The following is an 11,629-nucleotide window of genomic DNA, read 5'->3' as shown; positions in this document are numbered from 1 at the left end:
GGGGGGGGGGCGTCCTTCGGCAACACTCTCGCCGTCTACTTCTCTGTCCCCCCCCCCCTCTGCGCTATCCCACGCATGCATGCGTGGGGTAACGACGTCCAGTCCCCTCATCCCCACGCTGCCTTCGTTCTGGCGGCTGACATATTATAAGGGAAGTTCCAGTCATCTCCAACAACAACTCTAGTGTTGTAGTTATATGCCTGCCTTACAAGTAGACTTGTTAGTGTAAATTTCCCGATTTTGTTACTAGGTATATTGACCGGCAACGGCAACCGTCATCTCCAAGCAACCGACTTTGAGCTAAATCGGGATTAACACATACCTGAGTTTCCTTGTTTAGCTGCTTTGTATTCAGGAGGCACTTTACAAAAGACATCCTTCTCTCAGTGCTCTTTCAATTTTTTTTTTTTTTTTGCAGTGCAATATGGGAACCAAGCGTGAAAGAAACGCACCGAAAGGGTACCTCAATTCGCCAGGTCTCATAAGTGTTGTTTCAAAATACCCAGTCCTGTGGGATTTTATAAACCACCCAAACTACACAAACTCAGCAGCAAGGGACGCTGCCTGGGAAAAGGTGGCTGAGAGGTTCCTAGATGCCACCCGTAAGTTTCCTTTTCATATGAAAAACATACCTTTAATTTACTGTTTCATGCTCTACTGACATGTCCTACCTTATACTTTTCAACAGCTCAAGAGTGCCAAACCAAATGGCAATCTATCAAGCGTGCCCTCGCTAATAGTAGGAGGCGTCAGAGAATTTACGAGTATTCTGGTGCCCCTGCTGACAGTAAGAGGAAGTGTAGACCGTACAAATATTGTAAGAATTTGTCATTCCTGGACTCCCTAAAACTGGAAGAAGAGGATGTCCAGGATGGCACCATGTCAGGCAGTGAAAATGACACTGGATTATCTGGATCGGATATGGAAGGATCAAGCTTATTAAGTACTGAGACAGAACATACTTTGAGCATCCACGAAGTCTCCACTGCTTTAGATGAAGCAGGTTCATCAGAGGAACTAACGACAGTCATTCCAAACAAAGCCTTCCTTCCATTCAAAAATTTGCAGCAAAATAGCCAGGTAGATGAAGATCTTATATCAATCCAGCTTACTTTTTTTTTTTTAATGATTCCTTGAGTTATTAGATCCATTAATGGTGCTTTTTCTTTCCTGAAGGACTATACACCACAGCAAAATGGCCTTTTCATGGCCTTCAAACTTGAGGTAGGCACAAAAATAAGATTTCAGACTGATATTTGTTATTTTAATTAATTTTTGTTATTCTGATCTCTTTATCTGTTGTAATTGTTTTTGCAGCAAGCACTTAATAAACAGCAAAAACAAGGAAGGCCGAAGAATGGAAAGGTAATCATTCATGAACTGTAGATCTCATACATTTTAATGACCTATATTGAATCAGTTATAACTTGCACCAATTTGCCATGAAGAGCTTCTGAATTATTCTTAAGAATACACAAAAGTAGTTTTGAGTTCTACATCTCTCTTGCTATTATGTCTACAGGTCAACCCACATATTAAGGAAGACCTTAAGACTCCAATTAAAAAGAATAAGACCATTCAGAACTCTAGAGAAGTGGAGGTACAGTATGAAATTGAGCTATGAAATACCCTAGAATACTGAACGTAGCTGTTTAACATATGATAACATGTTATATTTATCATTACTTCAACAGGATTATTTGGATACTACTCAGGAGATGTCAGAGAATGATAAGGAAAATTCACCACTGAAGAGTCCAATTGTCGTCGTAAAACAAAAGAAAAATAAGAAAAAGATCTCCCCAAAAATAGTATTGGTAGAGCAGCCCTCAATAGTCTCTGGTGGAGAATCAGACTCTGAAGAAGAGGTACAGTATGAAATAGAATTATGGAATACACCAGAATATTAGCCTTTTACATAATAATGATGTCAATATTACTTCAACAGGAACCCTCAAATAAGCTCGCCAAAAAGATAAAGGTGTCAAAAGAAAGAGAAAAGCGAAGAGAATTGCAGACACTAAAAATTAAGGAGAAGGTGAAGCTTGCATCAATAAAGAACAACCCAAAAAAAGAAAAAAATCAAGGAATAACAACACCAAAAATCAATGAAGATCAGGAAGACATCACAGATATCTTGATGCAGTTAGCCAAACCTGAAGACCCCCACACACAATTGGGACTCTATCTGGGGGATAGGATAAAAAATCTATCCCCAAAACCCAGAGGCCAGTTCGTGGCAAAAATAATGGTCATGTTAGCTCAGTATGAAGAAGGGGACGTGCCGGACAGGAAAGAAGAAAAGGAAAAGGAGCAGGGATCAGTGAAAGTGAACAAGTGCCTAGCTAGGCCTCATTTCTCAGCTGAAGAAGAGGTATGAGATACATACATTACATGTAAAATTTGTAGACAAGGTTGCCACAAAAATGGAAGAGTCAAAGTCATGACATTTTCTTGACTTTTCTCAGATAATAATTTTTTTATATTTTTCTATTTACTCGGGGCATGTTTTACCCTCCTGACGCAGCGTTTTATTTTCCTCCTCTGTCTTCCACTTGTGGCAACCCTGACATAGTACCTTGACAATACAATTTGTAAACTAAACCATCAAACTGCTTTCGAATTTTTCCAGGCAGCTCTTGTTCAGCTTTTTAATACCCAGGCCAGCAGCACTGCTGTGGCCAGCATAAAAAGTATTCAAGTAACTGTCACTGATTTCCATACTCTTAAGAATGGGGAATGGCTAAATGACATGGTATGACCAATATTTTTCTTTTGGAACAGTGGTATACGAGTTTTCTATATGAAATTTTAAACAAACATGGTTTTGGTTACAGGTGATAAATGCCTACTTTGAATTAATTGCAGCCAAATTTGAATTGGTTTGCAGTTTGAGTAGTTTTTTCTATGAAGACCTACTCAATGAGAATAAGGACTCCATGGGATTGGCAAAAAACGTGAGTAAAATTCTCATTTAGGTTGAAGTTTTATGAAGTGTCTATTTTGTGTCTCTGATAATCACAAATGACAAGAATAATAGTAACTTTTTTGCTCTTCCTTAGGTTCCCCTGTTCTCCTTCAAAAAAATATTGATACCAATATGCAAAAAGAAGAACCATTGGGTACTGACAGTGGTCGATATGGAAAACAAAAATATAAGATATTATGACAGCATGAATGGCCAGGATATTCATTGCCCCAGTGTAAGCCAAATCTATTCTGTCCCTGACAAAAACATTTAAGTCTTCATTACCATAATGTGTTTTTTTCTTCTTTTTGTTCCTTCAGAAAATTTTATCTTATTTGGAGCTGAGGAAAGATGGTGATTTTGAAGACATAGACATTTCTCAGTGGTCCGCCAATCATGTACTGGTACGTATTGTAGTAAAATAGTAATTCGTTGGAAGAGAAAACACGTCATAGTGACTAAATAATGTGTGACTAAAATTTGACGTCATACTGATTTCTTTATGACAAATCTCTGCTGCTTGGGTTGGTCATTGGAAAACATCTTGAAAGTTTTCTAAGAGGCCTATGCACGCTGAATATGTTGTTTATGTTACAGGCGCCACGGCAGATGAATGGTTATGACTGTGGGGTGTTTGTCTGTGCTTACGCAAGGTATGAGGCAGAGGGGGCTGTCATGAACTTCAGCCAGAAGGACATGCCCCATTACAGAAAGATGATTGGTTTGAGCATTTTAAGTGGTGAGCTACATTGATTTTTAATAAGTTCCTAATTGTAATTCTTACATTATTTTAGACCATTGATGATGGATGTTTACAGTCATGAGCTCTTACTCAATTTTGCTTTTCAATTTGCAGGAAATGTTTATTAACTTCTTGTTTTTCTGAGATTATTAATTATCCCCTCATTATGTATGTGGATCACTTGAAATCTGAAAGATACTACTGAGTGTTTCTGAAATTTGCTGTCACCAATTTATTTTGTTAGAGGGAATTGTCAACAATATCATACTCAGTGTGGAATTAAATTACTTGTCTAAACACATTTAATGTGCTTTGTTATGTAACATTGTTTAATCTGTTTTGATGGTGGGTTTTTCTGTTATACTGTACATTTCTTTAATGTACCACTTATTGATCTTGCTTGGGTGTTCTGGAACTATTTAACCACCATGCTATTGTCCCAGTCACTATTAGTGTCATGAAATATTGGAACTTAGAACTAATTGCTTAGTTGCCATGTGAACGTATCCGTACTGTGTTTGTACCTGAATTAGCTTTTATTGCCAATCTTCCCTTTATTTTCTGAATAATTAGAAAAGGGGTATTTCAAATCTATATTAATGCAGATCTTTGATCTGGCAGTTGATCTTTTTCCTGTAAGTTGTTACAAATGAATATGTGATCAAATCACCAAATACTAATCTGATTTTCTCATTTAATTCATTTTAAATGTCGTCTTTGCTTGGCATTGTTAGTGTTAGACTGAGTGTAAAAACATATGAAGACAGTGTTTCCTTTTTTCTTTTTTGCTATGTACCTCATGATAATTAAACCACACCACTCACCAATTTTAATGTAAAGAGTATGTGGTCCAAGCCCCCATCATAGTTTGCTTTTTTACTACTACCTAATTTGATTTTATTGTTTTAAAATTTAACATATCCGTATAATTTTTAACAGTGGAGGACCTTGACTTGCATGTTACAGGCTAAAAAAAACTTTGGAGTATTACTTCTGTACTTTTAAGAATTAATTGCTTCTGAGAATTACAATTTTTAATGCATATCAGATAAAATTATTTTGGAAATGGATTTTAAAAGGTGATGAACTTAGTCATTGTGGATACTGTTTGAAATGATGGTGGGGATAGGTATTTTTTATACTCTATAATCTTCTGCCAATTTCGGTTCATAGATCTTGTATGGTAATACTACAACTAAGAGAGAGTGTATAGAAATCTGCCAAGTTATGGTAAGGAATCTTTAGCAACCTATTTTTTTCTAAATTAAATTTTGTTGTGATTTCATAATTTGTAGCAACTTTAACAATTTCTTGTGAAAACAGAAGTGGTTTAATGGCTACTTTCAAATATTGGAGAGGTGTGTGTGATATGGTATGTTAGAGATTTATTTTTGAAAGTTTGAGTGGCAACTTTATATGGAGGGACCGAGGTTAATGTGTGCTACCTCTTAGCAATTTGTTTGTGTCAAGGTGTACAGTCTTATGTGCATTATTTCGCCTTCTGCATGAGATCAAGAAAGTCAGTTGCTGGCAATTTTTGATTTGTGTCATTACTTAAAGAAACTAAATCTTTCTATATCATCCAAACAACATATTCTATACCAAAGTTAAGCAAAGGATAAATCTGTTATTTCCTTCTTTTACCTTGTAACGCATGCATTGTGATATATATGATTTTAGAGTAATTGGGTGAGACTGACTGATATGTAATTCAGGAGTGTCAGTTTCCTGTAAAGTGAGTGTGATGGCACTTGCCAAAATGAGACTTGCTCATAACATAGGCTCTAACGCACTCAGATGTTGGAATGTGAGATGTAGCGTGGTGCTTTGTAAATATCTTACAAACAAAATTGAAGTTTCTGTTATCCTGGATCTTTATGTGGCTGTGAGGAACAGGAAACTCTATTTTTAATTAAGGAACATTTGTTGTATTTGAAGATAGTTTTATTTTCTGTTGATAAATCTTTTGTCACCTTATAAGAAAATAGTAAGGCTTTCCCTAGATTTGGTCAATGTTGGAGTTTTCACTGCATTATTTTCTTAAAATTTGCTGGTGAATTTATCTCCTTGTAAACTTTATTACAAGCATTAACAAAAGGTTTTGTGCCATATTCTGTGAGAATCTGTTAACAAAATTTCATAATGGATTGGTTTCTTTGCAAAGGAAAACCAGAGATTTACACTAAATATTGACAGTTTTGTCTGTGTCTGACTTGCCATGAGAGTCATGTGATTTTAATGTGATTGTAAGGTAATTGGAGAGCCGAGTGATTGTTTTATCTAAGCAAGTAAACCCAATTGGTAAATGTGTAAGTAAACTGGCTGTGGCAAGATTTCACCTATGTGGATGTAGGTCCAGCTGCAAATCAATCATAAATAGAAAATGCTGCTACCATTGTCATGGGCTTCATGAATAATAATCTTTTTTTTCTGTTCTATATTATTTTTCTTCAAAGTTTTTGAGGACAATAATTGACTGAGTTCTTTTAACTGAGGATTGAACAGAAAGGTTGTGCGTGTTGATGAAGACAATAATGAACGGATTAGCACAGAACTTGATTTAATGTTCACTATGGCCATGCTTAACTGTGTGCTGCTTCTGAAAAATATTACCTATAATTTCTGCTCGCTAAACATTCCTTGTTAAAATGGTTGTTTGTTTTTTTAAAAAAAAAACAACTAGAAACCCCTTGTAGTCATTCCTTAAAGGAATGTGCTTACCTGTATGATTGGGTTCTTGGTTGAGGTCACCAGCTTTTTACTGGAAGGGAAGCTGCCAATAAATGGCCATCTTTGGTAGTTTGCATTTTTCTGCTGAATACCTATATCAGAGTGTTTACCTATGGGATGTCATTTGAATGTCTATTTTGTGTTTTCAATAAAGGATTGGAAAATCAAACATGAAGCTGTTACCTAAATGATCATTTATAACTTTCATACTGGCACCTTTTTTAAAAAACTAAGAGAAACAACAGTAAAACATGATTTGTAGATTTTATTGACGAAGTAGTACTTGAACAGCAGCCTTCTTGTACTGTGACCAACCCTCTTCAGTTTCACCTGGATTAATAGAACAGTGAAAGTATTCGTAGTTGTAGCAAACAATTTTTAATCCAGCTTGACCAACTTCATTTAAAGTTAACATAAATACCGAATTGAATCACAGTTAATTTGTATTGCACAAAGATCACAAAGATCCTAAAACTCATTCCTAAAATAGTGAAAAATGTTACATAAAAAAACTGCTTTCTGATGACTACAAACCATGGCAGCTCTTTTATACTACTTAAAGTGTAACAGTTTACATTAAGATGTCTTTTCAATCTACATGACCTTTCTTCCACTGCCATGGCAGATCATTTTCAATAAAATATTCAAGAAGAACTTCTCTCATGTCCTCTCCCACCATTTCTTCTCCCTCTCCTTTCTTCTGTAGCACTGCTTCTTGCAGCCTGTGCAAGACTTCCTTTTCTAGGGCGGGATTTTCATTTTTCCACCTCCCACAAATTTCACTGCCATCATTCCTCTTGTAGTCAAAGTAGATGTTCGGCATCATTCTTCTCCTCTTAGGTGGTACACTGCCTTCATCCTTCATGTGGAAATTGTGCAATGCACAACAAGCCAACACAGCATACCTTGCTGTGGTCTTGCTGGCTTGGATGGGCTTATGAAGAAGCCCGTATCTTCTGAACATGATGCCGAACACATCTTCAATACACCGTCTACCCCTTGAAAACCTATAATTGAAGAGGCGTTCAGGACCTTTGAGATGGTTACCCTTAAAGGGATTTAGTAGATGGTAACTTCTTTCAAAAGCGCCGTCTCCTGCAATGTAGAACGGTAGGTCCCCTTCAATACCATCAACAGGGCAGGAAGGTGGCATGTGGAGTTTCTTGTTCTGCAACTTCTTGCCAAAGGCGCTAGTTTGGTAAACATTACCGTCACCTCTCCTTCCACAAGCTCCCATGTTGACATACAGCAGCTTATATTTTGGATCACTCACTGCCATTAGGATCATGCTGAATGTCTTCTTATAATTAAAGTAAGTGCTGCCACTGTGGGGAGGTGCCTGTGGACAAGAAAATATAATAATAACTTTGAGAAAATTCACAATGTAATGAAAATCTTATCATAAAACAGGAGAGAAGGTAGAAGGAAAACACAAAATTTATTTTGTGCTACATTCTTTACACAGTTCCTTTTAGCTTTTAGCTGCTATTTACGTATCTACCTTGTAGGAAGGAAGAGTAATTTTGTCACTGCTGTGTAATTTTAAACAGTGATCCAAGTTTTATATCCGGATATATTAATTTTTTAATTATTATAATTTTGAAAACTAGCCGGGTAGTCAGCCGGCTATGCCGCACTTAGCACAAAAACCTTAAAAAAAATTTGTTCATTGAGATCAATATACTTGTTCTTCCTACCAAGGTATGGAAAAAAATGAGTAAAAAATCAATCAGAAGAACTCACCTGGATAAGGATGTGTTTACCATCTATAGCACCTACACAGTGTGGCAAGTTCCACATCACCTCATACCCTGCAGCAGACTCCAGCCACTTGTTTTCTGAGTCTTTCTCAAACACTAGGGGCTCTAGCACCGTCCATATAACAATGCTCGTTTCGAGTACAATTTGAGCAATAACCTGATTTGAGACCAAGAACAAGTAGCTAAGGGATTCGAAGCTGTCCCCTGTAGCTAGGTATCTGCAACAATAACATACCAATTATAAATATATAATAAATATTTCACGAGGTGCCCTCGATAGCGCCTGCGACGCGCTAGGTAGGTCAACCCGCCAGGCAGCTGTGTCAACATGGTGGCCCACCCTTGAGGGGCTCCAAAGTCGTACCTTAAGGTAATGGCCAGTCTTTCTCCAGGTGAAATGGGCTTTCTCCAAGATTTTTTTAGGATGTGTGGGCCAACAAGCTCTAGCAGCTGGTCGAAAGCCTCGTAGGTCATCCTGAAGAAATTGTACCACCTCTCCAGGTCATTTGACTGGCGCATACGTGGTATAGTGGTGAACCACGCACCATGCTTTTCATGATCCTGAAGCATAGGGCGAACCCACCACTTCTTCTTCAGTTTATCGACGTGCCGGTGTAGAGCGGCCACACGCCTCTTTTGTGCGATTAACTGCACAAATGCAGTTTTTCTCTTTTGCAGGGAACCTTAAACAAACACATTTGGTTTAGAGGTGATTTTTTTCAGCAAGTAACAGACGAATAGGGTTCGAACCCGCCTCTACCATTCTATATAAACTAACCACGGAGAAGAGGGCCACGTCGCTTTTTCCGCACAGCAAGCAGGAGAAGGGCAAATCGTTGGGAAATCCCCATCTTATTCCCGAACTCAGCACCTGCAAGAAAAATGAAGGAGCACTGACAAAGGAGACATAAGGTAGGTGTAAATTCCAGATTTTACTCAAACTCGGCATATTTGACTCTTATTCAAGTGTGCTTGGGCACGTAGAATGGAAAGAAGTTTCGAAGTTGGACAAAAAAACGCACATTTTGAAGTCAGAATATCACATAATATATTTTGTGATTCAAAATTATTATTTTTTGAAACCATAGGGAGTTTTGGAATACAAAGCTCAGCATACACTTGTTATTGAAAATAAACGACTTCATGGCATTTTCATCTCACTCCAGTATAGAGATGAGAAAGGTCAGCTGTATTTAATATACCTCAGAGGCAACCTGGTGGGCTGTTTGTTTCAGCTTCTGATCATTTGACATTTTTTCAGGATAAGATATATGTGTCTTCTCAAAAAAATGGAATTGACAGTAGCTAGCTGCAGTAAGATTGTGAAATAGGCTGAGATATGTTTGGTCTTCCCTGCAGGGCTGTGTCTCCTCTGTCTTCCCTCCATCCCTCCGACATACTCCATATAGCCAGCGATACTCCACGATGATAGACTGGGGTATCGTCCCCCGCCCCTATTCTTTTCAACGAGCGCCATGTAAGTGGCACTAGTGCTCAGCCACGCGCTGACAGGAGTATCAACTTTTGGGTCACACAAACAGTTTTACCTTCTGTCTATCCCTTAACAAAAACTTGTTTCTAATTTATGTTAGATAAAATCAAGCATTCTGGTTGACATCTGCTACATACACAATCCCCAACAGAGCAGAGTTCCACAATTGAAGCAATCTTTCAATCGATTAATTCAGGTTTGAGGATTGGTTCACAGGATACAAATGAACTAAATTGATGCATTAGAATTAATTTAATGCTTAAATAAATTATCAAATTCACACATGCACTTGCTTTTCACACTCATAGTGAGGAAAAAAAATACAATGATAGAGAATGTACGCCTGTTGTAATGTAGGACTTATTTGGAACTCATGACCTGCTGCTGTATCTTCCAATCTTGGCATTGTAGGCCTTTTTAGCCTGCTGGGCAGCTGCCCACATGCTTTCGCATTTTTGAGCTGTAAATAGACAGATAGGACATGTGAGTACAGCGTGAGACTGAAGAAATTGAATGTCTGTTTTGCAAGATAAGGAAACTTACGGGTGGCATCCTGGAATTTATCAGCCACATTTTCCCAGGCAGAGTTCTTGGCTAGTGTGTTGAAGTGCATTTTATTGCCGGTATTCCACAGGACAGAGTGTGCACGCACCTCATCTAATAGGGCAGCCATTGTCAGAAATTTCTTTGGAGCTGGCATATTGCACTGAAAGAGAAAAAGCACTGAGAAAAACATATCTTGTAAAGTGCCTCTTGAATACAAAGCAGTTAATACAGGAACATTACTAAAACATGGTGGAGGGTCGTACCTACCAGGGGAGAATGGTAGAGCGGATAAATTAGGGCAGGAGGTTGATGGAGCAAAATCAAAATCTTAGGTAAGGGAGCCCAATTTCCTGACCTCCCTCCTCCTTATGGATATTGCTATGGCCAGCAAAAACTAACGACTGCGAGGTCTTTAAGCAAGGGAATACTGTGCATACTAGTAACAGGGATAACGGCTGATTTATCTGGAAGGTCTGGTGACCTGGGGCCTAGAACAGGCAAGGTTAACAACTAGGAAAACCACCCCTTCTACAATGAAAATTGAAAAAGCCAGCGAAGGTTGGATACATTGGTGTGTATTTCAGACAAAACCTAGGTAACACAGTTGAGCAAGAGGTTATTATTGAGAGCTCGGGCTCGGCGGGCGAATGGGTTCGCCAACAACAGGGACCTCGGTTAAGTAAGATTCCCAATCACAGAGCATACATTTCGGCTTGCGTTTTTCCTTACCTTGCGAGACGTTGAACGGCGAAACTGTCGAAACGGCTTGGTGCTTTTGCTTGCTTTTGCTGATCGAACGTCGATTGTTTCGCGGCGAAACACAGCCTGTGCTGTGATTGGTCGGCATCCATGGCAACGCCATCTCTTGGACGACTGGGCAACTCTCCGCTACTACTTCACGCCGAGAAAAAGTAGTCCGCCGGTTACATGCCTTTATTATGTAGTAAATCATTGGGAAATATATCTAAAATGTTTTCCAAAAATTAAAAAATGTCCACGTCTTTCAATAGCACGCAGCATCTACATCCCCCAAGCGTTGTCGGGCCATGCCGGGTCAATGTGAAGTGCAGTGGAAGCACCCGACATTACTCTCGGCCTGGGAAAAGGACGTTGTTCTCGCCAGAAGCCGTGAAATAGTGTTTCTTTAATCCATTTAACGACAAGGAAACAGTTTTTTAATGTATCCATCAAATAATGTCATCCCCCCCAACGCTGTATTCCCGGAACCACCCCGAGCGATGCCTTTGATGCTTTGATGCCGTTGATGCCGTTGATGCCTACATTGTGGGAGCACCTTCAAATTTGAAATTGAGAGAGAGAGAGCGAAATGACGGGTGCTGGTGTTGTTGCTTGACGCCTCAGTTAAAACCACGAGAGGAGTCCAAAAATTT

The 11,629-nt window shown here is 38.6% G+C and overlaps 2 protein-coding genes across 6 annotated transcripts in view; one reads left to right on the top strand and one right to left on the bottom strand.

The window, feature by feature from the left end:
* LOC113213883 (sentrin-specific protease-like) overlaps positions 1–6,628 on the top strand; it is a 13,950-nt gene extending 7,322 nt beyond the window's left edge. For both annotated transcript variants that reach the window (XM_052267731.1, XM_052267730.1), the window contains 12 exons: positions 419–602; positions 689–1,080; positions 1,177–1,224; positions 1,318–1,365; positions 1,523–1,600; positions 1,695–1,868; positions 1,949–2,374; positions 2,633–2,755; positions 2,838–2,957; positions 3,063–3,203; positions 3,289–3,372; positions 3,566–6,628. In XM_052267731.1, the coding sequence (XP_052123691.1) occupies positions 425–602; positions 689–1,080; positions 1,177–1,224; positions 1,318–1,365; positions 1,523–1,600; positions 1,695–1,868; positions 1,949–2,374; positions 2,633–2,755; positions 2,838–2,957; positions 3,063–3,203; positions 3,289–3,372; positions 3,566–3,721 (1,968 nt within the window). In that variant the 5' untranslated portion in view covers positions 419–424 and the 3' untranslated portion in view covers positions 3,722–6,628. The remainder of the gene's footprint in view (positions 1–418; positions 603–688; positions 1,081–1,176; positions 1,225–1,317; positions 1,366–1,522; positions 1,601–1,694; positions 1,869–1,948; positions 2,375–2,632; positions 2,756–2,837; positions 2,958–3,062; positions 3,204–3,288; positions 3,373–3,565) is intronic.
* LOC113213886 (uncharacterized) lies at positions 6,620–11,529 on the bottom strand. Of its 4 annotated transcripts, none has more exons than XM_052267734.1 (7): positions 10,968–11,529; positions 10,506–10,726; positions 10,236–10,398; positions 8,979–10,152; positions 8,565–8,883; positions 8,184–8,418; positions 6,620–7,779 (listed from the first exon to the last, which is right to left on the bottom strand). In XM_052267734.1, exons 4-7 carry the CDS (start codon positions 9,049–9,051, stop codon positions 7,030–7,032), a joined length of 1,377 nt encoding a protein of 458 aa, XP_052123694.1. In that variant the 5' UTR covers positions 9,052–10,152; positions 10,236–10,398; positions 10,506–10,726; positions 10,968–11,529; the 3' UTR covers positions 6,620–7,029. The 4 variants fall into 4 exon arrangements, with proteins under 4 accessions (XP_052123694.1, XP_026288894.1, XP_026288893.1 ...); XM_026433109.2 differs by lacking the exon at positions 10,506–10,726 and having other exon boundaries at positions 6,620–7,535; positions 7,650–7,779; XM_026433108.2 differs by lacking the exon at positions 10,506–10,726.
* Between the last annotated feature and the right edge of the window lie 100 nt (positions 11,530–11,629).

This window comes from Frankliniella occidentalis, unplaced genomic scaffold (assembly GCF_000697945.3).
Source record: "Frankliniella occidentalis isolate FOCC.00 unplaced genomic scaffold, Focc_3.1 Scaffold58, whole genome shotgun sequence".
Lineage (NCBI taxonomy): Eukaryota > Metazoa > Arthropoda > Insecta > Thysanoptera > Thripidae > Frankliniella > Frankliniella occidentalis.
Note: the sequence above shows the minus strand (reverse complement) of the source record. Positions and strands in the feature narration are given on the sequence as shown.